The 27468-nt window shown below is 37.7% G+C and overlaps 1 protein-coding gene across 1 annotated transcript in view; it reads right to left on the reverse strand.

The window, feature by feature from the left end:
- Positions 1 to 3391: 3391 nt before the first annotated feature.
- The window catches only part of PCDH7 (protocadherin 7), a 1276140-nt gene continuing 1252063 nt past the window's right edge, over positions 3392 to 27468 (reverse strand). Inside the window, exon 3 of the mRNA XM_069744629.1 lies at positions 3392 to 11290. Within this exon, the coding sequence (XP_069600730.1) occupies positions 10914 to 11290 (377 nt within the window). The 3' untranslated portion in view covers positions 3392 to 10913. The remainder of the gene's footprint in view (positions 11291 to 27468) is intronic.

The following is a 27468-nucleotide window of genomic DNA, read 5'->3' on the forward strand; positions in this document are numbered from 1 at the left end:
CTGCGGCAATCTCCCGCATACCCCGTTTGCATGGGTGATCGCTCAGACATAATAGTCTGTCCCTGGTCAAGTAGGCCAAAGGCACAGGGGCGGGATATTATGTTTGATGTCAGACGGGGTAAAAATGTTTGTAGTAATTTTCATTTTTTTCAAGAAAATTAACAAAACTTTTGGGACCAATATATCGGGAAAACCCCAAAAGTGATACCGTTTTAAAAGCAGAGTCCCTCAACTGATTCAAATCTATTGTCAGGTAGTTTATTAACCCTTCATATATCTTTCAGGAAATAATGAAGTACAATAACAAATTATATTGTGGTACCGTGTTAGCCAGAAAAATTGCTGTAAATACTTTTAATGCCCAATGATGACAAAAGTATTCTCGGAGTGATACCTTAGGTATCATATTATATAAAGGTATCATTGTGAGAATATTTTTGTCATTTCTGGGCATAAAAGTATTTACAGGAATTAATGCAAAATGACATGACAGGAAAAAAATGTTATTTTTGCCACTTAAATGTTGCTAACATCTGATCAGGTCACTATAGCTGTCAGATTCTAAGACTTTTATATGGCCGTGAATAGCCATGGCAAACATCATCACTTTAGCATGCCGATAGGGTTAAAGAGGGAGGCCCCACACTCTGCTAACCATTTAGATGTCAAAATTATTATTGACAGCAGCAATTAAGGTGTTAAGTGGCCATGGTCGGTGGCAACATCAGTTGTGACTGATGTAGCAGGTCGTCAGATGACAGCTGATGCATTTTCACCCATCAGGGAATGCAATTTACTTATTCCTCAGTTCAGTTTACCCCCCTTCACCCCCGGAGCTTTTTCCATTTTTTCATTTTCGTTTTTCGCTCCCCTCCTTCCCAGAGCCATAACTTTTTTATTTTTCTGTCAATATAGCCATGTGAGGGCTTATTGTTTGCGGAACAAGATGTACTTTTGAACGACACCATTGGTTTTACCATGCCATGTAACAGAAAACAGGAAAAAAATTCCAAGTGTGATGAAATTACAAAAAAGTGCAATCTCACACTTGTTTTTTGTTTGGCTTTTTTGCTAGGTTCACCAAATGCTAAAACTAACCTGCAATTATGATTCTCCAGGTCATTACGAGTTCATAGACACCTAAAATGTCTAGGTTATTTTTTATCTAAGTGGTGAAAAAAAATTCCAAAGTTTGCTAAAAAAAAAAAAAAAAAAAATTGTGCGATTTTCCGATACCCGTAGCGTCTCCAATTTTCGTGATCTGCGGTCAGGTGAAGGCTTATTTTTTGCATGCTGAGCTGGCATTTTTAATGATACCATTTTGGTGTAGATACGTTCTTTTGATCACCCGTTATTGCATTTTAATGCAATGTTGCGGCGACCAAAAATACTTTGGCGTTTTGATTTTTTTTCTCGCTACGCCATTTAGCGGTCAGGTTAATCCTTTGTTTTTTTGATGGATTGGGCGATTCTGAACGTGGCGATACCAAATATGTGTATGTTTGATTTTTTTTAATTGTTTTATTTTGATTGGGGCGAAAGGGGGGTGATTTGAACTTTTATATATTTTTTATTTTTTTATATTTTTAAACACTTTTTTTTTTTAATTTTGGCATGCTTCAATAGCCTCCATAGGAGGCTAGAAGCATGCACGACATGATCGGCTCTGCTACATAGAGGTGAAGTACAGATCACCTCTATGTAGCAGAAATGTAGGTGTATTTTGAACGCCAACCACCTGGTGGCGCTCAAAGCAATCGGCCATCAACCACCATAGAGGTCTCAAGGAGACCTCTGGTTGTTATGGTAATGCACCGCTGACCCCCGATCATGTGACGGGGGTCAGCGGTGCGAGCAGACCCGGCCGCGCGGCCGGGAGCGCTAGTTAAATGCCGCTGTCAGCGCTTGATGGCGGCATTTAACTAGTTAATGGGCGCGAGCGGATCGCGATTCCACTCGCGCCCATTGCGCGCACATGTCAGCTGTACAAAACAGCTGACATGTCGCAGCTTTGAGGTGGGCTCACCGCCGGAGCCCACCTCAAAGCAGGGGATCTGCCAGCTGACGTACTATTCCGTCAACTCTACAATCTAGCATATTTAGTAGCTGTATTGTGGCCCAGCAAAAAAAGAAACTCATATCCACTTAATTTGAAGTTCATTTAGTGATAACTGTGGATGATGGAAGAAAACATGAATGAGGTGGCAGCACCGTGGATCATTGGTTAGCACTGCAGTGCTGGGATTCAGGGTTAAAATCACACCAGTGTCAACATCTGCAAGGAGTTTGGTTGTTCTCATTGTGTTTGCGTGGGTTTCTTCCAAGTACTCTGTTTTCCTCCCAAAATCCATAGACGTTGGTAGGGAATTTAAATTGTGAGCCCCAATGGGGCCAGTGATGGTGAAATCTGTAAAGTGCGGCGGAATATGATGGCGCTATATAAGCGAAGTAAAATAAATAAGGATTACACGGAGATCAAGAAAAGTGGGAAGGATCATATGGCTGAGTCAGCGTTCAAATAACCACATCTTGATTCAGTGCAGCTTCATTCCAAGTATTGATAAAGCGTCTCATGTCTCATTCATTTGATTTATCGAACTAAATTAATACATTTAGATAAAATTAGATTTGCAGGTTACTTATTGCTCTTAGTTTCATATTTTAATATTTCTGCATTTTGTGCATTATTCTGTTGATCTTGCAAATTCTTTGGATAATTCACCTTTATTTCAACAAAGAGAAATTCCAATAATAATATGTTGGAAAATTGCCCTTTATAGAGTGTTTTACTTTTACAATAATATTCTTCGAAGACATTCCAAGGGTTGAGCTTCACTTTAAAACTTTAACATAAACAAGAGGCAAATTGAACAATTTTGGAAGGATTCTGAAAATGATTAAATCAAACGCCAGACGTCAGAATATAAATCTTAGATATAGAGTAATATGATTAAGAAAAATAGAAAATCTTTAATTCTAACTAGAACATTAAAAATGCTTTCATTAAATATGGTATATGGAGGTAGGTGTCAGGGTTCTTTCAGCTCATTTTCTTCCATTTGGTTACATTTAAACATATTGCAATAAAGGTCACTTCTTTGCATTTATATAAAAGTGGTTCCATTACGGATGCTCTATTTACACCCTAAAAGCCAGGACGGATGAGAAATGTAGAAGTATCTTGCTAAAAGCCTACAACTGGACCATGCAATGATCCATTATCTACTGTATTCTATTTATATCAGCTGTTGAAATAGAAAAAAAAGAGGCTTCCATTTTCGCAGTAATATAAAAAAAATAAGAAACATATTCACAATTTAATACATTTTCTATAATTTGAACAATCGGATTCCTATTAATATAGAAGACAAAATGGGAAAAAAGGAGACCATTTTAAACATAGTATATTTTAATCTGCAAAGACCAAAAATAAAAACGGCAAGCAATTTATATACAGAAAACTGTACAAAAGCAAATTAAATTATGTAAAAATGTTCATAAATAGAAGTGGACAAGCGTCGAATACATTTTGCTTGTTTAGCATAGCTGCGTGCATAGTGACCCATAATAAACGATGATAAATTGTTCTTCTCTTCACTATCGACATCCAAGTTGCAGAACAAGTCAATGAATAATATTACAAACAGATCGATTTGCAATAAATGAAAACATTTTTCAATTGTTTTTTTTCCTTTTTTAAGCTTTAAGCAAAAGTCACGGTAACTGAAAGTTTATCCCGAACTTAGGTTAATGTGAGATGAAGCGTCTTGCTTATTCCGACTCACAGCGACATGATTCCTTTATGATGTTCTACTTCAGTCATTTTATATCCTATCGAAATGATTTATTAATCATAAAATCATGCTGGAATAGCATTTCTTAGCACTTAAAGAGGACGTCCATATTTTAAAACCATGTCATTTTAAGATCTAATATTTGTGCTGATTAATTTTATTATCTTTATGGCAGCTTGGGTTCTAAATCTCATGATTCGACATGAAGTTAAGTGATAAAGTTCTGCCTACTGCTGCCACCATTAGAGGGAGCTTAGAAACTTACAGCATACTGATTTATATTGGGTTCCATGAATCAACAGTATACAGTAACATTGTAAATTACCAAAATATGTCAATATATGTTCCTTTAACCCTTTCTACGTGCTTCGAATTTGATGCTCTGTTTAAGAAAAATGAAATGAAAACATCTAACAAATGGAACCCGTCACTAGGACTATGCAGTCCAATCTGAGGACACCGTGGAGAAACTATGTGACCAAAATAGGATTACTTACTGTGTGTCTTCCAGCTGTTGATATAAAATCTTACTTTATCAGTCACAGAGGGATCCCAGCACTTAAGGAAATCAATCACCAGGTTTTTATACCTCATCTGAGAGCAGTATGATGTAAGAAAAAATACCCTGATTCCAACGATATATCACTTAGTTTACTTGGTCTAGTAATTGTGAAACAATCAGAGCTTTCAGATGTGGCATGTAGCAGAGCTCAGGAATCTGACCCCGATAACACCACACCTCTCTATGTACATTGTCTATTGACAGTGAGCTGCTTATCAGAGGAGAGGGCATGGTCAAGCTAATAGGCTTGTGAGATCTAGTACAGCTGTGATAGTCTCCTGATGGACAAACCTTCATTGTAAGTAAACAACACTCAGCTTGATAAGTGACACATCACTGAATTCAGTTTTTTAACCCTTATACCATGCTGTCCTCAGATGACATAGCAAATACCTGCTAATTACCTTTATTCCTGGTATTCATAAGGATTTTCATTTCCCCCATTGCAGATTTATATTTTAACCTCAATACTGTGAATTTCGAGTAAACTACCAAAGCAAGTGAATGGTGATGTATCAAGAGTGCACGTAATGGAGAGGATTCTAAAGTTCAGCTCAGTCAATAAAGGGGGATTTTATGAAATATAAAGCAAGACAATTGTAAATGACACAAAGATGAGATTGGAGATTTTAGCACTAGTTTAAGCTGCCCTTAGATGAGGAAGAATAAATCTGGTGACAGATTCTCTTTAAAATATATTAAGAATGAAGGATATAATAGGATACACATGATATGATTTTCAAGTGTTGACATTCCGTTTAAAGGATCTGTCCTCTACTTTACAACTTATACTCAATAGGCAAAAGAGAATATGTAGCAAGGGAAAATACTGGGTCTATAGATGGACATACAGTACATAATTATAAAACTATAAAAAAAATATATTCTGTATTGTGATAGTGAAAAGACACCAAAGGACTGGACTATATTGGGTGAAGGGGGCAGTCGGTGTGCATTACATGAGAAAAGAGGGGGAGAAAAGAAACGACCAGGGCAGTCCCCGAACACAAATTAGTGATAATAACAAATGTTTATTATAAACAGGTAGTAACAGGAGTAACAAAACAATGATGAAAGTGATCCGCTAAAAGTACAAATAGACAGAAGAATAAAAATATGGACGCACACCCAGTAAAATAACCTTTTTGGAAGAAGGACCAGTTTAGGTAAATACCGTAAAGTTCAAGTTATCATAGACAGATAGATAAAGTGCATAACCAGAGCAAAATAATTATAATATCTGTTATAATAAGTAAAGTGCAAGTGCAGTAAGTCAGTGCCTTACACAGCAATTAGGAAAAACTCATACATTACATGTACATCAATATAGGGGAACACTTATGTGAGACAGTGCTCATATTTTAGTGGTCATTTCTTTGAAAATATAAAAAATCCCAATTATTATTTATTTTCTCTTTGGAGCCCTTTCACCTGACGAAGGTGGAAGCCGAAACGCGCATCGGGGTGGATGCCACTCCGATGAAGGAGCTCCTCTAATAGTGTGAGTCTGCTGCCCTGCTTTTGATCCATTACAATTTAGCCCTCACTATTAGGTGACTTTACACAAATGGCCACTATAATATGAGCATTGTCTCACATAAGCCTTCCCCTATATTGATGTACATGTAATGTATGACTTTTTCCTAATTGCTGTGTAAGGCACTGACGTACTGCACCTGCACTTTACTTATTATAACAGATATTATAATTTTTTTGCTCTGGTTATGCACTTTATCTGTCTATGATAACTTGTACTATACGGTAATTACCTAAACTGGTTCTCCTTCCAAAAAAGTTATTTTACCAGGTGTGCATCCTTATTTTTATTCTTATGTCTACGTGTATTTTTAGCGGATAACTTTCATCATTGATGAGTTACCCCTGTTAGTACCAGTTTCTAATAAAACATTTGTTATTATCACTAATTTGTGTTCGGGGACTGCACTGGTCATTTCCTTCTCCCCTTCTTTTCTCAACAGGCAAAACTATACTCACCTGGGTATAACTATGGTCACCACTGGCTCTGATCCTCAACACTTATTATTGCATCTATACTGTTCTGCTGGCATCAGCATCCAAAGGAGGGGATTACAAAATTTCTGCAGCTAATCAGCAACAGTTGATTCAGTACTGCAGTCACCTGCCACATGATAATGCAGAAAGTATGGAGGGAAAAACAGTATCAAATGCAAAGCTACAATATCAGCCCGCAAGGTGACTACAAGCTTTTTTTCTTACTTAATCAACTTTGGGCCAATTGAGTATAAGTTGTGAAATAGTGGGCAACCCCTTTAAGGACATTTGCATTTGTTTGTTTTTACTTATACATTTCCAATTAATTTTGTTTGTCAATTTCTACAATTCCACTAGGAAGTACCAACATTTTTTGAAGACTATTTTGCCCTTCCTTCAAAAACTGATGGCTCCTATTTTTTTAATAACTCAGGCAGCAGGCCAGCCTGTCCTAAACCCCAGTGAAAACAAATAAATACATAACATTCAGAAAAAGCAGTAGACTGAATGATTGAGGTTACAGATCTGATATATTTATATATTTATATCTACATACACACACATAGTACTTAAGCCTTTATGCATCAATCTAGAAATGTATTGTAATGTCATGTAGTGTAAAAAACATGCACAATCTGTCCTAAATTCTAGTACAAGTTATAAATTTGAATACAATACAAACAAGATGTAATAGCAATAAAATAAAACCAGTTGTAAATAATAAACTAAAATTAAAATTAAACACATATTCAGTCTTGTAAATTCCCATAGTGTTACAGCTTCAGACAGGAGAACAAGCTCACGGTTAACACCTTAGCGACATTCTCCCTCATCGTAACGCAAGTCCCAAATATTTTTTGATAATAAGAAATGTTTCAAGACTGGTCCATCGTCTGAGTTTAAAAGGCAATTTTTTCTTTTGTTGTTTATAAATTCTTTGATACTTAGTATACTTACATAAACAAAGATTCAATGAAGTTTGAATGAGGCCAACACCCTTTAGTCCCCAAACCTGATCAATGACCACTCTCTTTCAATGATAACAGGTATAAAAGGCACGGTTGCATAAATTGCATTCACTCTTTTTATTGTATGTTTTTGTCAATATGATTTTTTGCTTTCTTTTTTTATTTTCTACAAAACCTTTAAATATACAGAGTACTGTAGCTACAGACAGAACCTAGTCAAATAAGAGCTAAAATTACGCAAAATACTGTTCTTTGTATCATGCCACGGGAATAGATTAATCAACATGTTACAGTAGGATGGTTGCTTTATCTGTTGTTCTACTAGAAAATTATGGTGTATATACAAAGAAGGTGTATTTGTTTAATCGGTTTAGCTCTAAGAAAATGATTTTGCATAAAATGATGGTGATCTCTTTGAGTTTTTATATTGAGTAAAAATTGTTGAGTGATTGAATGGTCTAATCATCGATGCTTTGCATTAGTGTCTTAAAAATTGAGATTTATGACTATCTATTACAGTTTTATTGTTTATTTAACAAATTAAAATAGATGCGTGAAAAAAATTGCATACGGCATGTGTAACTAATTGACTATGCAGACAGGAGACACATGCATCAAAACTCTATAGATATTATACAGAAGCATTTCTGAAGAGTTTTCTTTTTGAACAATTACTTACAAATTTACATTGCAACACCTCTTAAAACAGTCTCCAATTTCCTATACCTATCATACAAGAACTGGCTTAACTTTGCACTTTTTTGTGTTTTCAGAACTATCATGCTTAAATTAATGAGTAAAAAGAGCGCAAATATGGGGAAAGGGCCCCCAACATAGTAACATAGTAACATAGTTAGTAAGGCCGAAAAAAGACATTTGTCCATCCAGTTCAGCCTATATTCCGTCATAATAAATCCCCAGATCTACGTCCTTTTACAGAACGAGAAAATAAATAATAATTGGGCTTTTTTTATATATATTCTCCCATGACGTTTACCATAGAAAAAATGTAAGAAAAAAATAAGATTGTAAATAAATTGCTTTTGCATATTAGTTTATATCAAAGTATACAGCATCTATAAAATCATCCATAAAATTGAATTTTTTTTTTACAGTACTTGTCTAAATCTAATCAATCTATTTGTCTTACTATCTTATATTATTGTGACAATACAGGAAATCTATAGGATTGCAGTCTCTTAGGTAACATATGTCTTGTGTATTCATATCAGAGGCATACTAGGGAGGAGAACACAAGCAGATTCGATGGCTATGCTTCCTTATTTTTTTCATTTGAATCCATTTCTCTAATTACGTTCCATAAGCTAAATTATCTCACGTTATCCATGATGCAGTGTGATTAAATATTAAATCACAATTTCAGTTCTTCTAAAAGTATGCTACTATTATGTTGAGATTTAAATCTCTAATCAAAAATGTAGATTTTATTTTCCATAATTTTAGAGGAGGTCTCAAAGGGGTTCTCTGTTTATGCATCTCAGAAATCATATTTGTGGAGGATGATTAGACTTTCCCACACATTCCCAAATTTAAGGAGTCTAGTTTCTTATTAGTTATCCTTAGGACCCTTGCAGACATCTATATTTTTGGTGAGAATATGATCCGACAAGACATAGGATCACTATACAATATACATAGGATTACATTAAAATCAATGTTAGCATATGGGGCCATTCACATGTCCAATTTATTCCTCGGACAAAGTCTTCCAAGGAAAAAATTACAGCATGCTCAATTTGCATCTCATATTTGGATCTCACTCGGCCATGCAAATCAATAGGTCTTTGGAAAAAATGGATTACCCTTGTATGTCAACTGGGTGCAGTCTGATTTTCCTGGACTGACAGAATGGAAAAGATGGAAAAAACCTTTTTTTTTCCATCTTCTCCTCATCCTATAGAATCGGATCACACTGAGCTCACACTCTAATCTTTGATTCTGTAAGTACAATTGGCCCGATTATTTTGGATAAGATAAAATACTCTCATGCGACTCTAGCCTAAAAGTAATACTTTTGAAAATTAAATCAGCCTGGTAGTCAGCTGACTGTTTTGAGTCCTATCAGCTGTGGTCTACAGGAAATTTACAGATAGTCAATAATTTTGCTTGCAATGAAAAAGACAAATGTAGTCAATTCAGATGGCCATTTTAGAAATATACTGGCTGCATCGAAAATTTTAGCTCATAAAGAAAGAACGTGAGCAAGGAACCTTTCCCCTCTATAATACCCATATCATCTAGCAGGTCATATACAGAGGGCTAGCCTTAGACGACCTAAATATTTCTGGGTCAAGGTAAACAGTTTATAGTCATCTTTCAAGAATGTTTAGAGTAAAATCTAACTATTCAATTTTAATAAATATAAATCTTCTGTTTGAAACAATTAAAACTGGACCTCTTCAGTGGTTAATCACAATTATGGCTGCTTTTCCTTTTTTTATGGACTATCTGAATTTTGTTTGATTTTTAATTTCAAATATTTTGGAACATAGATCAGTTTATTGTTAATAGATATATTGAAAAATAATTTGAGCATTAACTCTATATTGTCTGTTTTAAATCTTATACAAATTGAACTTCTTGAATTGGATGAATAATTTGTTCTTTTTGCAATTCAAAATTCTCCTCTGTTTGCATAGTACGGAAACCAAATAATTGACTAGAGAATGACGAAAAGACTATTGCAAATACCCTAAATTAGTACCAGGTAATTCTTATTACTGAACTTAGAAAATTATATTTAACCCTGATATGTATTAAATATTCATTTAAAGTTTTTATAATTTTTCTCTCCTTAGTAATTTCTATATAAATACAATTCTGTCATTATTATTGTTGTTAATAAATGAATATTGGATTTTATGCGCTATTTATCATGTATTTTCCATGAGATGCAATAAGATAATTTGATATGACCTAATTCAAAATATCTGAAATTTTGCTCAGTTTAAAATACTATGTGGAGAGGAGACAATTTACACCAATTCCCTTCAATTATTTAGTGTGCATAATTATAGCATTTCATGTTAAACATCAGTTAATGAGCTCACAGATAAAACATACAGTAAAGGTATGGCGGTTTATGGCCTGAACAAAATTGAAGGCATTAAATCAATGTTATGTACTATCTTCTTTATAAGGAAATTTATTTTGGGGTACAGTCCAGATTTGCCTTCACCATAGTGGACAATGCTGTTAACGATGAACGGTCTCACAATCAGATATAGGTTGAATGCTATGTTACATGCTTCTGCGTATGAATAACAATTGCAGTTTCTGTTCTATGAATTAGGTCATAAAGAGTTCTTACAACCATGAGTGAAAAGAATAGCCATGGAAGGGAAAGCACATGCAAGTAATAACAGTGCTCTCTACATATCACGATATAGGCAAGCAAACATGATAATTGCCTGATATGGAGGCAAAAGTGGCAGGCAAAGCTTTTGTCTCTTTGGTGGCCCCCTTATATTTCTGAGATATATTGATATGACTGTAAAGTTTTGCCTTGTATTCTTTCTCTTTTTAGTATGAAAGGACCCTGTCACTTCAAAGAGCTTACAGGTAAACTTCTCTTCTAGTTAAAGTGTTGACAGGAGATGGCTTGTAATCCCCTGTTTGCGTAAGGGGAATATCCTCAGGGTTAGCTTCTTCACTTTTACTGAATGTAGCTGCATTGAAGGTCTCATACGATGCCAACTTTTTGTTCAGTAGATTCCTGTTACGATCACCCATAAGCGAGACTTCACCATTAGCCAGCTTTTCTTGACTGTCTCGTTCATCAACAGGCATAAATGTGGAGAGCTTTGGCTGGTTCTTCGGTTTCCTCTCAGGTGATGTGCGAACTGGCATCCAACAGGAATCAGAGTGACCATATTCATCGCAATCTCTTGTGCACTTTCCAGTTAAAGCTACATCCGGCAAAGGTCTTGAATCTAGAAAATAGAGACAAAAGTCCAGGTAAATCCAAAGGGTAAAGTTGCATTTTTTTTACAGAATGAATAACTGTGCACCTCATGTTTATTTACAGCCAAAGCTACAATTGTAGAGAACTTTACACTCCAGAAACTTAGATTGCTTTAAATGAATGTGATCTAATGGAGGCAACTATGATGTAGTTAGCACAATTGAAAAAAAGATACATGTCCATCAAGTCCGGCAGAGAGAAGGGAGGTGACATGAATGAAGGGAAGGGGTATACAAGGGGTATTCCTTCCTTATCCCGAATGTCCAGACTGGAAATTCAGTGGAATTGTATATATTTCAATAAGTATTTATTTTATGGTCTTTCAATGCCTTTTTTCAAAACCATCGATGACTATGGCAAAGTTAAATAATTCTCATGATAAAGAAGTCTTATCGCCTTTGGAGGTTGTACCTTTTTTTCACTAGTTCACTTAGTAAAGAATTCTTTAATCCTGTATTATCTTTCATCTATCCATCTTTCTTTCTAAACTTCCACCCTTCCATCCATCCCTCTTATTTTTATCCATCAATCCTTATCATTACATAAGTATTATAAGCAGAAATATAATAATTTCCAGGTGATCGTCTCTCCTAGAAATCATTCCAGTTGTCTTTCTAACGGGAGAAGAAAAAATCAAGCCGCACAGCCCGTGTTGGAACCCGGTGTGCAGTTGGCCACTAGAACTGACGTACTCAGGAGGTGCTCGCGTTAGAAAACAGTACATGAAATATATCATAGAAAGAGAAACACGCGGCAACACTCACCGAGCCTGTGGTAGGAATTCGACTGCTTCAATAAAGTTGAATTCCTACCACAGGCTCGGTGAGTGTTGCCGCGTGTTTCTCTTTCTATGATATATTCCGGTTGTCTTTGCCATCTATATATACAGTATATCCATACCTATTTTTCTTAGGTAACTTGTTTTTATTCTGCCTGCTAAATACCTAAAGATTGTCCAACCCACTAATTATGACAGGACCAGTTACTCGTGTGTGGGGTGTCCGGATAATTGATGTTTGGGAAGGAAGTGGATTGGGTTATCACCTTTTAGAATAGGATGTGACATTAAAATTGTCGAAAGATCCTTTCATTCACTCCTAAGATAGCAAGCTGTAGCCTCATCCCTTCTCTCCTTCAACAATTCATGCACACTTGCCTAATCTTAGCACACATGTGTTTGGAAAGCAGGAGAGATAGCACTTGGCTAAACTTCTCTAGCTCATGGATTTCCCTGGTATATTTTTAACTAACATATTGGCAATTTTGCAAAATCATCCAATCTTCAGTCTCAGAATAAACAATACAATATATTACAGAATAACAAGTTAGGTAGTTATCAGAGATGAACAGTCCAGGAAAAATTCACTTTCTCATGTTTGTGTAGATATTTAGAAGACATTAGGTGTAAAAAAAAAATACTTAAAATTTTCCATATCAATCAATTCTACGCATTCCTACCCCCATTCCTCACTATTTCTTAAGAGAAGATAAGGTCATATTTTAATGATGTCAGAATGTGCATATAATCATCCCATACCTCCATAGAGTTGGAAGTCTTGGTCTGGCATGAAAAGGCCAAGTAATTTGGCGTTCATAGCTCAGGTTGGTTACTAGGTTGGTTACTAGAAGATATTGGAGATGACTATACAGGTGACCGTTAGGAGTAGAGGGACCAAAGAGGTGAACGATAAGGTGGCCAAAAAGTTTATTTTTTATAACCATTTGATGGCCATATACAGTCCACCAAAATGTCTGCCATTCAATTTGGTGAACCTACTGGGAACTTCTCTCAGATGTTAAGAATATTGTCTCTTTTTTAGACAATGAGATGCCCATGCAGCAATTTCTTCCAAAGCTGCAGAATATTACATTCATATACTCGATTAGCTATTATAAAGTACATTAAAAGTTGCAGTCAAAGTTGTCATATATTTACATATCCCTTTAGCAATATATTCCAGCTAGTCATCAAAGAGCATACGTATGTCCCTAACAGTTCCTTTGAATTTTCTTTCAGCCCTGACTCCTGCAGTTTCGTTCTTCAGTGATGGATAACAGAAATATTGGCATTTATCAGCACATCAGTTCTTAACCTTACTTGGGAGTAACACAGTATGGAGAAAATGCAAGAAATCTCAAGTGTTCATCATCATACATCTATAGCTACACTTTTACTCCTCTAAGGTAAAAAAAAATTGGATTATGTTTTCCTTTCTTATAAAGAGATTTTGTTGTTAGACTAGACTCAATACAGTCTATGGCTAAAGTAACGACACTGAGGCAAATTAGAGAAAGCTGAGTCCTTGTCTTTCTGCTCCTACTTTCTCGTCTGCCAAATAACATACATGTATAGCAGAATTACACAATTTTAGTTTTCGGAGTCCAGTTATTGGACACTGGAAGACGCAATGCTTGCTGAGAAGTAAACATCAGGAAGTACAGCTACAATCTATTGCGCTGGTAGAAAGTGGATGAAGACAAGGTACCCACTTGGAAAAAGTAGCTGGCATGTTACAGAATATGAGAATCAGGACAACTGCTATACATATTAGATTGGTATTCATTAAAAGCAATTTTAACTTATCGTAGAGGATTCTGGTTTATTCTGATAAACATAACCACGTACAGTATATTTAAAAAAAAAAATGGTCCACTTCTTGGATAACCACTTAAAGGGGTGGTCCGAAGGCAAAGTCATTTTGTTCCTTACTTCCTTTCTGATGCTATAATCTAAGCTATTTTCTAATATACTTTAAAAAATTCCTTACCATTCCCTAATTACACTTTTTAACAGCTATTGTATTTTCTCCCTACTCCTGTGTGATGTCGATTCCTTTGCATATACAAGTGCATGCTGGGATACTCTAATGAAGTGTCATCAGGGGCACAGGATGTAGTCATTGTGACAGCCTCTTCCACCCTCCCTGAAACAAAAAGACATCAGTAATGAGCGTTTCAGAGATATTGCTATACCTGTTGTCTCCCCTGTGCACTGTCTACTCTGTGTGATGCTCTTGTCTATCTTAGCCAACCTATGGTGTTGATATAATTATTTTTGTTGACCGATATTCAGTATACTATTGTCTAATGGGCATCTGAGGATAGACATCTGCTCCATTATGGCCATGTCCTGTGTGCGCTCTGTTGTCTGCTTAGATCAATAGTAATAAGGCAGGAAGTCAGAGGTGTCACTGTACCTGGTGGTGCAGGAGACTAGCACTGCCCTCACAAGTGATGTTGCTGGTCTCTGCCAGGTATTCTGAGACTGCTCTGTTCCCAACTTATTACTATTCATGTAAGGAGACAACAGCAACATTGATTATGCTTCATTTCAGAGAGGGTGCAGGGGCTGTGACAGTGACCACAGCCTCTGATCCCTGATGATGCTTTGTTTGAGCATCCCAGCATGCACTGGGTTACTCAAACAAATCATGATCACACAGGAAGTAGGGAAAAATACAAAATTGTTTTGCTTTCAGAACACTCCTCTAAATACTATGTCTCCCAAAACTAATTTTGTGGTTTCTTCCAAGGACGTTGGCGTTGAGTTTTACAGAGCTTACATGACATTGTTATGCCACATCATTGCTGCGGTCAACCAGCTGCTGGTAATAGGCTACTACTTCACAACTGGGGAAATGACATGGCTGGGGGCAATACACGTGGAGTCTCTTCTTTCATTTCTTTATTGCCTGTGTACACAGGTTCCATTGTCTATATCACATCATGCTTTATGGCACATTTATTTGGTGATGTGCATTGATGGTAGGGCTGTGCTGGTGGTATACCATGCTCTTGTTTCCATCTATGTTACTTATCAATATATTTTATATATTTTATATATTGAGAATCCCTCAATGTCTGTCTGCTATTTCATCCTTCTTCTCCACTAGATTTCTAAAACTTAACATGGACAAAACAGAATTCATCATCTTTCCCCCATCTCACACGACCTCCCCAACGAACCTATCCATTACAGTAAACGGCTGCCCGCTATCCCCAGTCCCACAAGCCCGCTGTCTTGGGGTAATCCTTGACACTGATCTCTCCTTTAAACCACATATCCAAACCCTTTCCACTTCCTGCCGCCTCCAACTCAAAAATATTTCACGGATCCGCACATTCCTAAACCAAGAATCTGCAAAGACCCTAGTCCATGCCCTCATCATCTCCCGCCTTGACTACTGTAACCTCCTGCTCTGTGGCCTCCCCTCTAACACTCTTGCACCCCTCCAATCTATTCTAAACTCTGCTGCCCAACTAATCCACCTGTCCCCCCGCTATTCCCCGGCCTCTCCCCTCTGTCAATCCCTGCACTGGCTCCCCATTACCCAGAGACTCCAGTACAAAAGCCTAACCATGACATACAAAGCCATCCACAACCTGTCTCCTCCATACAGCTGTGACCTCGTCTCCCGGTACTTTCCTGCACGCAACCTCCGATCCTCACAAGATCTCCTTCTCTACTCCCCTATTATCTCCTCTTCGCACAATCGCATACAAGATTTCTCTCGTGCATCCCCCCTACTCTGGAATTCTCTACCACAACATATCAGACTCTCACCTACCATCGAAACCTTCAAAAAGAACCTGAAGACCCACCTCTTCCGACAAGCCTACAACCTGCAGTAACCACCGATTGACCAAACCGCTGCACGGCCAGCTCTACCCTCACCTACTGTATCCTCACCCATCCCTTGTAGATTGTGAGCCCTCGCGGGCAGGGTCCTCTCTCCTCCTGTACCAGTTGTGACTTGTATTGTTCAAGATTATTGTACTTGTTTTATTATGTATACCCCTCCTCACATGTAAAGCGCCATGGAATAAATGGCGCTATAATAATAAATAATAATAATAATAATAATATTTTCTTATACTCTGTGTCTGTGACTTTCATGCTAATGTCTATCTTAGCCAACCTTTGGTGTTGATATAATACATTGTTTGACCGATATCCAGTGTACTATTATCTAATGAGCATCTGAGGATCTGCTCCATTATGGCCATGTCGCGGTTTGTCCATACAGACTATTGGCTATTTTAATTGTTTTCAAATTATGTGTTTTTTTTTCCTTTCATTAACACATAGACAGTCATTATTTCTACTTGATCCTTTTGTATTGGCATAATTTTTTCTCTTCTTTTTAAACAAATGGGCTGCTTTGCTCATGCTTTTTTTAGACTTGACTTGGACATTCAAAGTAAGTGTGAAAACTGTAGTCCATTAGCAGTCCCTGGTTGGCTGCATGGCACATGTGGTATAGAAAAGTCACACAAGCCCTGCGAGACGCAGCAATGACATTACTTAAACTGTAATGGTGGGACGTGAGTATCTGTTCTTTTATTTTATACTGGGGGAATATAACATTTAGGAAGGGGTCGTCCGAGTAGGGGGCAATCTTTTAAGGCATGTAGACTTTAGTTTTTTTTTCCGACCCTATAAAAACATGCGAAAAGGACAGTAAAAGCAAGAAAAATGCTCAACATTACAATTCAATCCCCCTGGCACACCCGCATCATTGTATTTCCTCTCTTTAACCATATGAAGCAACAATGTGTCATCTAGACATATGTTCAAACAGTCAATCGTTATCTGCAGTAGAAATGTCTGCAAAATTTTGATACCACTTTGATCACTATTATTCTTTCGCAGAAATGTGTCATTTAACACATTTTGGGTGAATAGGAGAAAACAAAGCTTTGCAAGAAAAAAAACGGGAAGGTATTGGGCTAGAAAGTGAAATTTAACCAAACTTGTAAAAGTTCTTTTTGATATGCTGAAGTTTTTTTAACTTCCTGTAGAAATGTGGGGATCTTGGTCCTAAAATTACCATAGATTTTTCCTAAATAATGTGAACAAAAGCTCTCCAGGTGTACTTGACCAACATGATCAAGCTAGGTTATTGTGAGACTTAAGAACCCCTTTTTACGCAGTAAAATATCATTTTGGCATCTTAAAAAGAAGTAATTTATGGATTTACAATAAATGTCAAATGAAAGAAAAAATGGAAAAACTACTTGTCATATTGAATAAGTGTTACACAATGTGTTACTAATGTGTTACACAATTTCTATTGATACAGGAAAGATATCTATCTTGGTGCCGTGTTATCCAGTAGATAGAAAAATATTTAGAATTGAGAGTCCTCAGTGGTTGATACCTTATATTGGCTAACTGAAAAGATGGTAACAAATTGCAAGCTTTCGAGACTACTATTGTTAAGTCATTTCTAAATGTTATAAATATTGAAAAATTGGTAATTGGTAAAAGGTATAAAAATACCACAGTGTAATAGTGTAATATTGTGGGTCAGAAGGAATTCATTCAGTGCTTGTCGCAATCCTAAAGTTAACTTTTAAACACAATATTGCACATATACTGACCTGAGAAAATGATAATCTCTAGCAGGAGGTTTATCTTTTTTTTTTTCTCTCCATCCAGCTGCCAGTGAGCATCTAGCCACTGATAAGAGGTGAGTTATGAGTTTATTCTTGAGGGGATAATAAGGTTATATTGGCAATCCAAGGAGAATTGTCCAAGGGTTTAGAGAAAATTTTATATCTCTTTCTGCCTCAGTTTGAGCAATAATTATTTTTCCAGAACGGTTTAATCAATTGTTAGGGCTGATATTGTGACCTATGGCTTTATATTATTGTATTTCTTATTCTGTTTTTTTTTTCTATTAATATACAAAGACATACACATGCACACACGCACACACTTTACAACATCTCTCTGACCTAAAAATAAAATCAATCTTCCCAGTGTAAGGTTGGATCAAAACAGCAAACGGTAACTATTCTTGACAGAGTGAGGCTAGACTTTGAGCCTACGGGCCATTTTGTGAATATCCCTTTCTCGCTCACCGTCAACAAAATACTTTAGAAGAAATTTCACATCCAATCATCTGTAGTGGAAAAACAGATTTGCTATGTTACAGGGAAAATATACCATTTATAAAACTAAAATAAATATTTCCCTTAGGTTCCCAAAGCATGCCAGAAAAAAAACAAATCCCGTAGATCTAATAGTTTGTTAGCTTATATAAAAAAAAAATGATAAAACTGTTGGGATTATGCTATATACAACAGTGTGATGTTAACAGTGGTTTTTCTACGTTTCCTAGTCTATTAGGAGTTGTGGTTAAAAAAATAGATATGTATATATTTTGCCTGCATGTTGAGCCTAAAAATAAAGCCAGCTATATTTTGGGAGAATGGGTGAATCCTGACTCCTGTAGCACAGGTGAAGAACTGGCCAAGAATGGCTGCTGTTACATTCATTGTAGAAGGGAAACACTCAGGGTCTGGCATATTCTATTATGTAGATTGCATGATCTCTTTCTTTATGAACTGCAATCCCTTAAGAAGCATACCTCTACCTTCCTGATAGGTGGGAATCCTAAAAATGGAACCAGCACCTATTAGATAATTATGGCACATACTTGTACGTATGGCAGTAAATGTCCTAGAAGGTAATACTTTGGTAACATTATGACACAAAGGGTTCACTTAAGCTCACAATGTGGCCTTCTGACCAAAAAAGGTTGTGCACCCCTACCAGGGTGCTAAATTTTCTTTGAAAAAGAATACTCTTGTGAAAGGGGTGTCCAATCACTTTTTTTTTTTAACGGCGCACATTGTAGTTTCAAAATAATAACCAACATGTATTCACCTATGTTACACCCCCCCAACACTCCATCCCATAGGGGAACTAAAGAGGCCGGCGACCAAGCACTGCTACTAGTGTTTTCGGGTTGCCAACCATTCAAAAATTCCAATACAGTCTGTAAAAATAAAGCACTTTTTTTTGCACTGTCTGTAAAAAAAAGGTAAGGAGTCCATAATTTATTGAAAGCGAAAGAAGCTTACACAAATTAATTTGACTATAGTTACCATTATTTTACAATTGACAGGGATTGCAAGTAATGTCTTCTGATCACAATAATGGGCTGTTTATCATTGATCACTTAATTATCGCTTAATTATGGTTTTCCACAATAAATCCGTAAAAAGTCTGTCAGTGAATTTCTGATAAGCTGTCCAGAAAAAATAAAAAGTTGGAAACCATGGTATTGATGGCTCGGTTGGGGAGGATAAACGTATTTTGTATCTCATTGGCTCATTTATTTTTTAAAGTGGAGAAAAATCCTTCTAACTTTGCAAGTACTAACCTCCTGTCTTAAAATGTGCAGACCATATGAGTCACAAAATCCAGTACTGATAGTGGTCATGTACAATTAAATCTTATCCACAGTTTCAAATGTTAAAGTTTACTTTCTTATATTGGCACTATAAGAATAGTAGGCTTTTCGGCCAGTGAGAAAGTTTCCTAAAATGTCCAAATTTCCAGTATTATTCTGTATGTTTATATATATATATATATATATATATATATATATATTGTGGCCCGATTCTAACGCATCGGGTATTCTAGAATATGCATGTCCCCGTAGTATATGGACTATGATGATTCCAGAATTCGTGGCAGATTGTGCCCGTCGCTGATTGGTCGAGGCAACCTTTATGACATCATCGTCGCCATGGCAACCATTATGACATCATTGTCGCTGTGCCCATTGCTGATTGGTCGAGGCCGCCAAGCCTCGACCAATCAGAGACGTGCGATTTCTACGTCGATACTGTGCCGGTCGCACAGACAGAAAGACAGACAGACAGACAGACAGACAGACGGAAAAACCCTTAGGCAATTATATATATAGATATGTATATATCTATATATATATACACACACAACACCGTTCAAAAGTTTAGGGTCACCCAGACAATCTTGTGTTTTCCATGAAAACTCATATTTTAGTCATAAAATGAGCTGCCAAATTAATTTAAAATCTAGTCCAGACATTGACAAGGTTCGAAAAAAAGATTTTTATTTGAAAAAATGTTCTCCTTCAAACTTTGCTTTCGTCAAGGAATGCTCCCTTTGCAGCAATTACAGCATTGCAGACCTTTAGCATTCTAGCAGTTAATTTGCTGAGGTAATCTAGAGAAATTTCACTTCATGCTTCAGAAGCCCCTTCCACAAGTTGGTTTGGCTTGATGGGCACTCTTTGCGTACTATAAGGTCAAGCTGCTCCCACAACAGCTCAATGGGGTTGAGATCTGGTGACTGCACTGGCCACTCCATTACAGATAGTATACCAGCTGCCTGCTTCTTCTCTAAATAGTTAATTCATAATTTGGAGGTGTGCTTTGGGTCATTGTCCTGTTGTAGGATGAAGATGGCTCCAATCAAGTGCCATCCACAGGGTATAGCATGGTATTGCAAAATGGAGTGACAACCTTCCTTAGTCAAAATCCCTTTTATCTTGTACAAATCTCCCACTTTACCAGCACCAAAGCAACCCCAGACCATCACATTACCTCCACCATGATTGACAGATGGTGTCAGGAACTCTTCCAGCATCTTTTCAGATGTTCTCCGTCTCACAAATGTTCTTCTGTGTGATCCAAACACCTCAAACTTGGATTTGTCTGTCCATAACAGTTTTTTCCAATCTTCCTCTGTCCAATGTCTGTGTTGTTTTGCCCATATTAATCTTTTCCCTTTATTAGCCAGTCTCAGATATGGCTTGTTCTTTGCCACTCTGCCCTGAAGGCCAGCATCCCAGAGTCACCTCTTCACTGTAGACAGTGACAGTGGCGTTTTGCGTGTACTGTTTAAGGAAGCTGTCTTGTTGCTTAGTTGTGCAGCGGGGCCTCCCACTTCTCTTTCTACTCAGGTTAGAGCCTGTTTGTGCTCTCCTCTGAAGGGAGCAGTACACACTGTTGTAGGAAATCTTCCGTTTCTTGGCAATTTCTCGCATGGAATAGCCTTCATTTCTAAGAACAAGAATAAACTGTCGAGTTTCACATGAAAGTTCTTTTTTTCTGGCCATTTTGAGAGTTTAATGGAACCAACAAATGTAATGCTCCAGATTCTCAACTAGCTCAAAGGAAGGTCAGGTTTATAGCTTCTTTAATCAGCCAAACTGTTTTCAGCTGTGCTAACTTTCTTGCACAAGTGTTTTCAAGGGTATTCTAACCATCCTTTAAACTTTTTACACAGTTAGCAAACACAAAGTACCATAAGAACACTGGAGTGATGGTTGTTGGAAATGGTCCTCTATACACCTATGAAGATATTGCATTACAAACCAGACGTTTGCAGCTAAAATAGTCATTTACCACATTAACAATGTATAGAGTGCATTTCCAAATCATTAAGTGTTAGCTTCATTGGAAAAAACTGTGCTTTTCTTTAAAAAATAAGGACATTTCTAAGTGACCCTAAACTTTTGAATGGTAGTGTATATTTACTTCAGTGCTCCTGCATTTCATAAAAGATCTCAGATGGATACATATTTACATGTGGCATTTCATCTCATCCATTTCAGGCATCTTTATTGCACTTGTGCTTTTGTATTCTCACATTGAATGCATTTAAGTTGAATTAATAAAATTGTTGGACAAGGATCTGTTACTCTTTTAGGGTACCGTCACACTATACGATTTACCTACGATCACGACCAGCGATACGACCTGGCCGTGATCGTAGGTAAATCGCAGTGTGGTCGCTGGGGAGCTGTCACACAGACCGCTCTCCAGCGACCAACGATGCCGAGGTCCCCGGGTAACCAGGGTAAACATCGGGTTACTAAGCGCAGGACCGCGCTTAGTAACCCGATGTTTACCCTGGTTACTAGCGTAAAAAAAACCAAACAGCACATACTTACATTCCGGTGTCTGTCCCTTGCCGTCTGCTTCCCGCACTCACTGACTGCCGGCCGTAAAGTGAAAGCACAGCACAGCGGTGACGTCACCGCTGTGCTCTTTCACTTTACGGCCGGCAGTCAGTGAGTGCGGGAAGCAGACAGCAAGGGACCTGACGGACACCGGAATGTAAGTATGTGCTGTTTTTTTTTTTTTTTACATTTACGCTTGTAACCAGTGTAAACATCGGGTTACTAAGCGCGGCCCTGCGCTTAGTAACCCGATGTTTGCCCTGGTTACAAGCGAACGCATCGCTAGATCGCATCGCTAGATCGGTGTCACACACACCGATCTAGCGATGACAGCGGGAGATCCAGCGACGAAAGAAAGTTCCAAACGATCTGCTACGACGTACGATTCTCAGCAGGATCCCTGATCGCTGCTGCGTGTCAGACACAGCGATATCGTAACGATATCGCTGGAACATCACGAATCGTACCGTCGTAGCGATCAAAATGGCACTGTGTGACGGTACCCTTATAGTAAAGTAAGGATAAAGTGGGGTACTCACCACTGTGTGTTAAAACAAGCATTATTTGCAGCTCCCAGCAGAGATTGAGGAGACAATGTGGCTGACAGACGTTTCGCGTGTAAGTCTTGCTTCCTCTGAGCTTCAGGCTGCCTTCACACTAGCAGTATTAGGTCAGTATTTTACATCAGTATTTGTAAGCCAAAACCAGGAGTAGAACAATTAGAGGAAAAGTATAACAGAAACATGTGCACCACTTCTCCATTTATCACCCAGTCCTGGTTTTGGCTTACAAATACTGATGTAAAATACTGACCAAATACTGCTAGTGTGACCGCAGTCTCAGAGGAAGTGTGACTTACACACAAAACAGCTGTTAGCCACTTTGTTTCTGCACTCTCTGTTGGAAACCTCAAATAAAGCCTATTTAACCCCTTCATGACCTTGGGATTTTTCATTTTTTCGTGTTCGTTTTTCACTCCCCTCCTTCCCAGAGCCATAACATTTTTTTTTTACTTTTGCCATGCTTCAATAGCCTCCATGGGAGGCTAGAAGCAGGCCCAGCACGATTGCCTCTGCTACATAGCAGCGATCTGCTGTTTGCTGCTATGTAGCAGAAAATCAGGTGTGCTGTGAGCGCCGACCACAGGGTGGCACTCACAGCTACCGGCGATCAGTAACCATAGAGGTCTCAAGGACCTCTATTATTACAAGGTACAAGCATCGCCGACCTCTGATCATGTGACGGGGTCGACGATGCCGTCATTTCCGGCCACCCGGCCGGATGCGGTAGTTAAATGCCGCTGTCTGCGTTTGACAGCGGCATTTAACTAGTTAATAGGTGTGGGCAGATCGTGATTCTGCCCGCACCTATTACAGGCACATGTCAGCTGTTCAAAACAGCTGACATGTCCCGGCTTTGATGCGGGCTCACCGCCGTAGCCCGCATCAAAGAAGGGCTTCTGACCTTGGACGTACTATCCCGTCCGAGGTCAGAAAGGGGTTAATGTTCAGAGGTGAGTGCCCCATTTTCTCCTTACATTACTATCAGACTTATTTCTTGGTGAGCACCATTGAGATGGTTAATCAGCTGCTGAATCTAGATTGTTTCACCATTGCTGTTTCAATGACCGCAGTGTGAATGAAAGCAGTATCGGATCCCTGTTTTTGTATGATGAGTTTACTCTTTTACAGCATTAGACATTGAAAGGGAAACAGATTGTCTGTCCAGCGTCCGTACCTATGGATTTAGGTGTTTCTTATCATGTGATAATGTAACTTTTACATCATACGCTAATAATAAATTATCATCTATACATGGATGTGCATTTTTTTATGATGTATTGTTGATTACTGCCCCATAATAATGTACCTATAAAAGTAAGCAATTATTAGAAAAATAGAATATGTATTTTTCTCGTCTGTAAACTAATAGATCATATATTCCTTTTAGAGTGGTTGAGTATGAAATATAAACTGAGGAGGAAAGATCATTACCAGGAAACTACCATTAAACTGATAATCTTGTTTTTGTATTTTCCCTTAAATGATATTTTGAAAAAGTTCTTTCCTGTATTAAAGGAGGATACTGATCTAATTTATTTCATGTCTCTGAAGTTTTGAACTTGTAACACACGGTTGCAGTACCTCTAAGCAGAACTAACCTATGTGAACTGCATTCATCCCCGAGAGCGATAATTAGAATGTTTCAAACATGTTTACAATTGATCGTATCTACTGTGGTTACATCAGTGTATTGTCCTTAACTATTCACATGTGAATTATTACTGGTTACAGAAATACATAAAAAAAAGGAAATTTAAAGTGTTACTTTACTTTCAATCTTACATCAGGCATGATGATGTGCAGAGGGCTGGGTGAGAGAAGTTGCCAATCTAATCCATGCTCTAGAGCAGTGCTTCTCAAGCCTTGAGGGACCCCTAAATGTTGGTGTGGCAGTATTCATAGAATTAATCATATGTTCTACAATACTTTGTTTGCATATAGTAATCTTTAGTTTACTAATAAAACTGACTCATTTTGTAATTAGTGAAATGTAATATTGTTTAGGAGATCAAAAAAGGCAACATTTTGTGATATTTTTAATTTGAGCATGGACTTCCACTATATACTGTGAAGTACAGATACTATCTTGCTCTGTCTTGTGAATCCCAGTCTATATCTTAAAGGTTTATTCTTAAGCTGTCTCTTGAACAACACCAGGCTATGCAGTCTCCTTACAGTCTGCCTACATTCTGATTTCTAGCAGTGTGGGCTCTTCTCCTTGAGTGACAGATCTGGTGAAGAGTAGAACTGTAGTGTTAGTAGAACTATAAAACTCAGCGCAAGTTCTGCTCTTATTGGTTTATTCTGAGTGTACACAGTTATCAATATTTTTGAACACAGATATAACAGAGTACTTAAGCATAATAAATATAGGAAAACTGACTGAACAGCAATCTAGTCTGAACTGGTGCATAACCAAAAAAAGACTTACATAGCAAATAGATCAATGGCTGCACTCAATTTTACTGTACTAAAGCAAAAAACACATGAGATGCTTAGCGCAAGATTTGGTCAAAAATTGTGAGCCCATCCACCAAATCTTGTGCTAAGCATCTCGTGTTTTTTCATAGATTTCAAAAGCCATTATGCTATTCACATTTCATGTATCGCACATTTCCTTGCTTTAGTACAGTAAAATTGAGTGCAGCCATTGATCTATTTGCTATGTAAGTCTTTTTTTGGTTATGCACCAGTTCAGACTAGATTGCTGTTCAGTCAGTTTTCCTATATTTATTATGTACTATTTTTTCTGACTTGAATGCCCCACCCTTCACCATGCTGTGATTTTAATTACATCCAAACACAGTTGGTTCCGACCTTCCTATAAATGCAGGCTTTACCATGTTATTAGCCAGAGGTAAGTGTTCACACTAGGCAGACAGGTCATGTACCCATCCGATCTGAGATTACCTTTGTCATGATCCAGTTCTGAGTTTATTTTCAGCTGTTTGATCTCTGGACTGGTCATGTGGGAGTTAATCCCCTCTGCCTCACTTTGAAGCTGGCTGAGCTATTTCAGTCCTCTGCAGCCTGTGGGCCAGTGTCAGCTATAGTTCATGCTGCACGGTTTGAGCACCTGACCTGGATCCCTGTACTAGTGTTCCTCTTTGCCTCTGACTGCCTGCACCCATTTATGACTTGTTCCGACCTTTGGCCTGTGCCCCGACTCCGTCTTACATTTCACGTTTTGGTTACCACGTTCCCAGTAGGCTCTGACGTCTTGCTTGTCCCTGACAATTCTCTGCTCGCCCCTTCTGTACCGCGCTGCTATCTCCGTGTATGACCTTGGCTTGTCTCATGTCCCTTTCATTACCTGTGACACCTGTGTTGTTGTTCATTGTTGCTGCGCTGTGTGTACAACCTTCTTTCCTTAACCAGCATCCCCTGGTGGAGGTTGCTCTATACTGCACTGCAGCAGCACATTACAACCTTGACGTTTAGTGGATGGGCTCACAATTTTTGGCCAAATCTTGTGCTAAGCATCTCATGTGTTTTTTCATAGATTTCACAAGCCATTATGCTATTCACATTTCATGTATTGCACATTTCTTTGCTTTAGTACAGTAAAATTGAGTGCAGCCAGAGTACTTAAGCACACAGCTCTGGGCAACGAGGAAAGCAGAGAGCCACGTGATTATCTGGCCAGCTATGAAAGCTGCTCAGCTGGTGATTAATAAGTGCATCTATTCAGGTGAGAGGAAGAAGTGGGATGTGAGCAGTTAGCTGCTATGTATGAATCAGTAGGCTGGAGGGAAGTGGTTGATATGTTAGGAGTTAACGTCTCTCCTAGAATGTAACCACTGTGCACATTTGGCCAGGCTCTGGTGGCCAAGCTCCATGGAAATGAGCTGTACACTATAAAAGATAAAAGCTCTTATTGAGTACACTATAAAAGATAAAAGCTCTTATTGAAGGAAAATTATAGTATACAGAAAAAGCAAATCATTTACAATTTTAATGCTGGCTAACTAATTAAAGAAAGATAAGAACTTGTGATGCATTTACCCCTATCAATGCGTGGCATTAAATGTCCACCAATCGTCAACATGTTTCCTGGTTGGTGGTCTTTTAATAGATTGTTTACTCAGGCAGACACTGCTTCAGATGTGCTCAGTAGGTAAAAATTCATATCACCCAAGAATGACAATTTTGATAGTTCTTTGGGTGATCATCAGCCAGTTTATATTGCATAATTATTGGAAATGAGTTCTCCATAATCATGCAATGTAATGTATTATGATATCCGTTAAAAACTTTTTGTGCTGGAGTATATATGCAACAAACTTTACAACTTTTTAAAAAGTTGAGATTCATGAACCTGCTGAAAATGTCTGGAAACCTGAAACTCTGCCTAAAATAACTAATTGAAAAACAAGTGGACAAACATAAAATAGACTTTAAAAAGGGTCATATTAAAAGAAGAATTAGACACAAAGGAAAAAAGGCAAAAGGCTCTAAAAATTTGACCCATGTGTCTTTACCTATTTTTGTGATCCAGCATCTCAGGATGACCAGCTTTCCATAACAACATAATTTAGCATAACTTTATCAACAATTGTTTTTGCTATATGTGACTATATTCAGCCACCTGTGGGTGGTGATTTGAGCTGTGGCGTTTCAAGAGTTTTGCTTATATGTAGCATTAATTTATTAAATTTGGGTCATGAAAAATTGCTGTCTATAACAAAGTTTGCAGAAATAAAAGAGCGTACACATCTGTAAAATTTTTGTGTCACTGAAACATAGTATCACATATCAGCCATTCAAATGTATAGATTGATATGCACTGCCAATAAGTCAACCTCTTTAGTGATGTGAGTCATCCTGATTTTGTGTGC

The sequence above is a fragment of the Ranitomeya imitator genome, chromosome 1, assembly GCF_032444005.1.
Source record: "Ranitomeya imitator isolate aRanImi1 chromosome 1, aRanImi1.pri, whole genome shotgun sequence".
In the NCBI taxonomy this organism is placed as follows: Eukaryota; Metazoa; Chordata; class Amphibia; order Anura; family Dendrobatidae; genus Ranitomeya; species Ranitomeya imitator.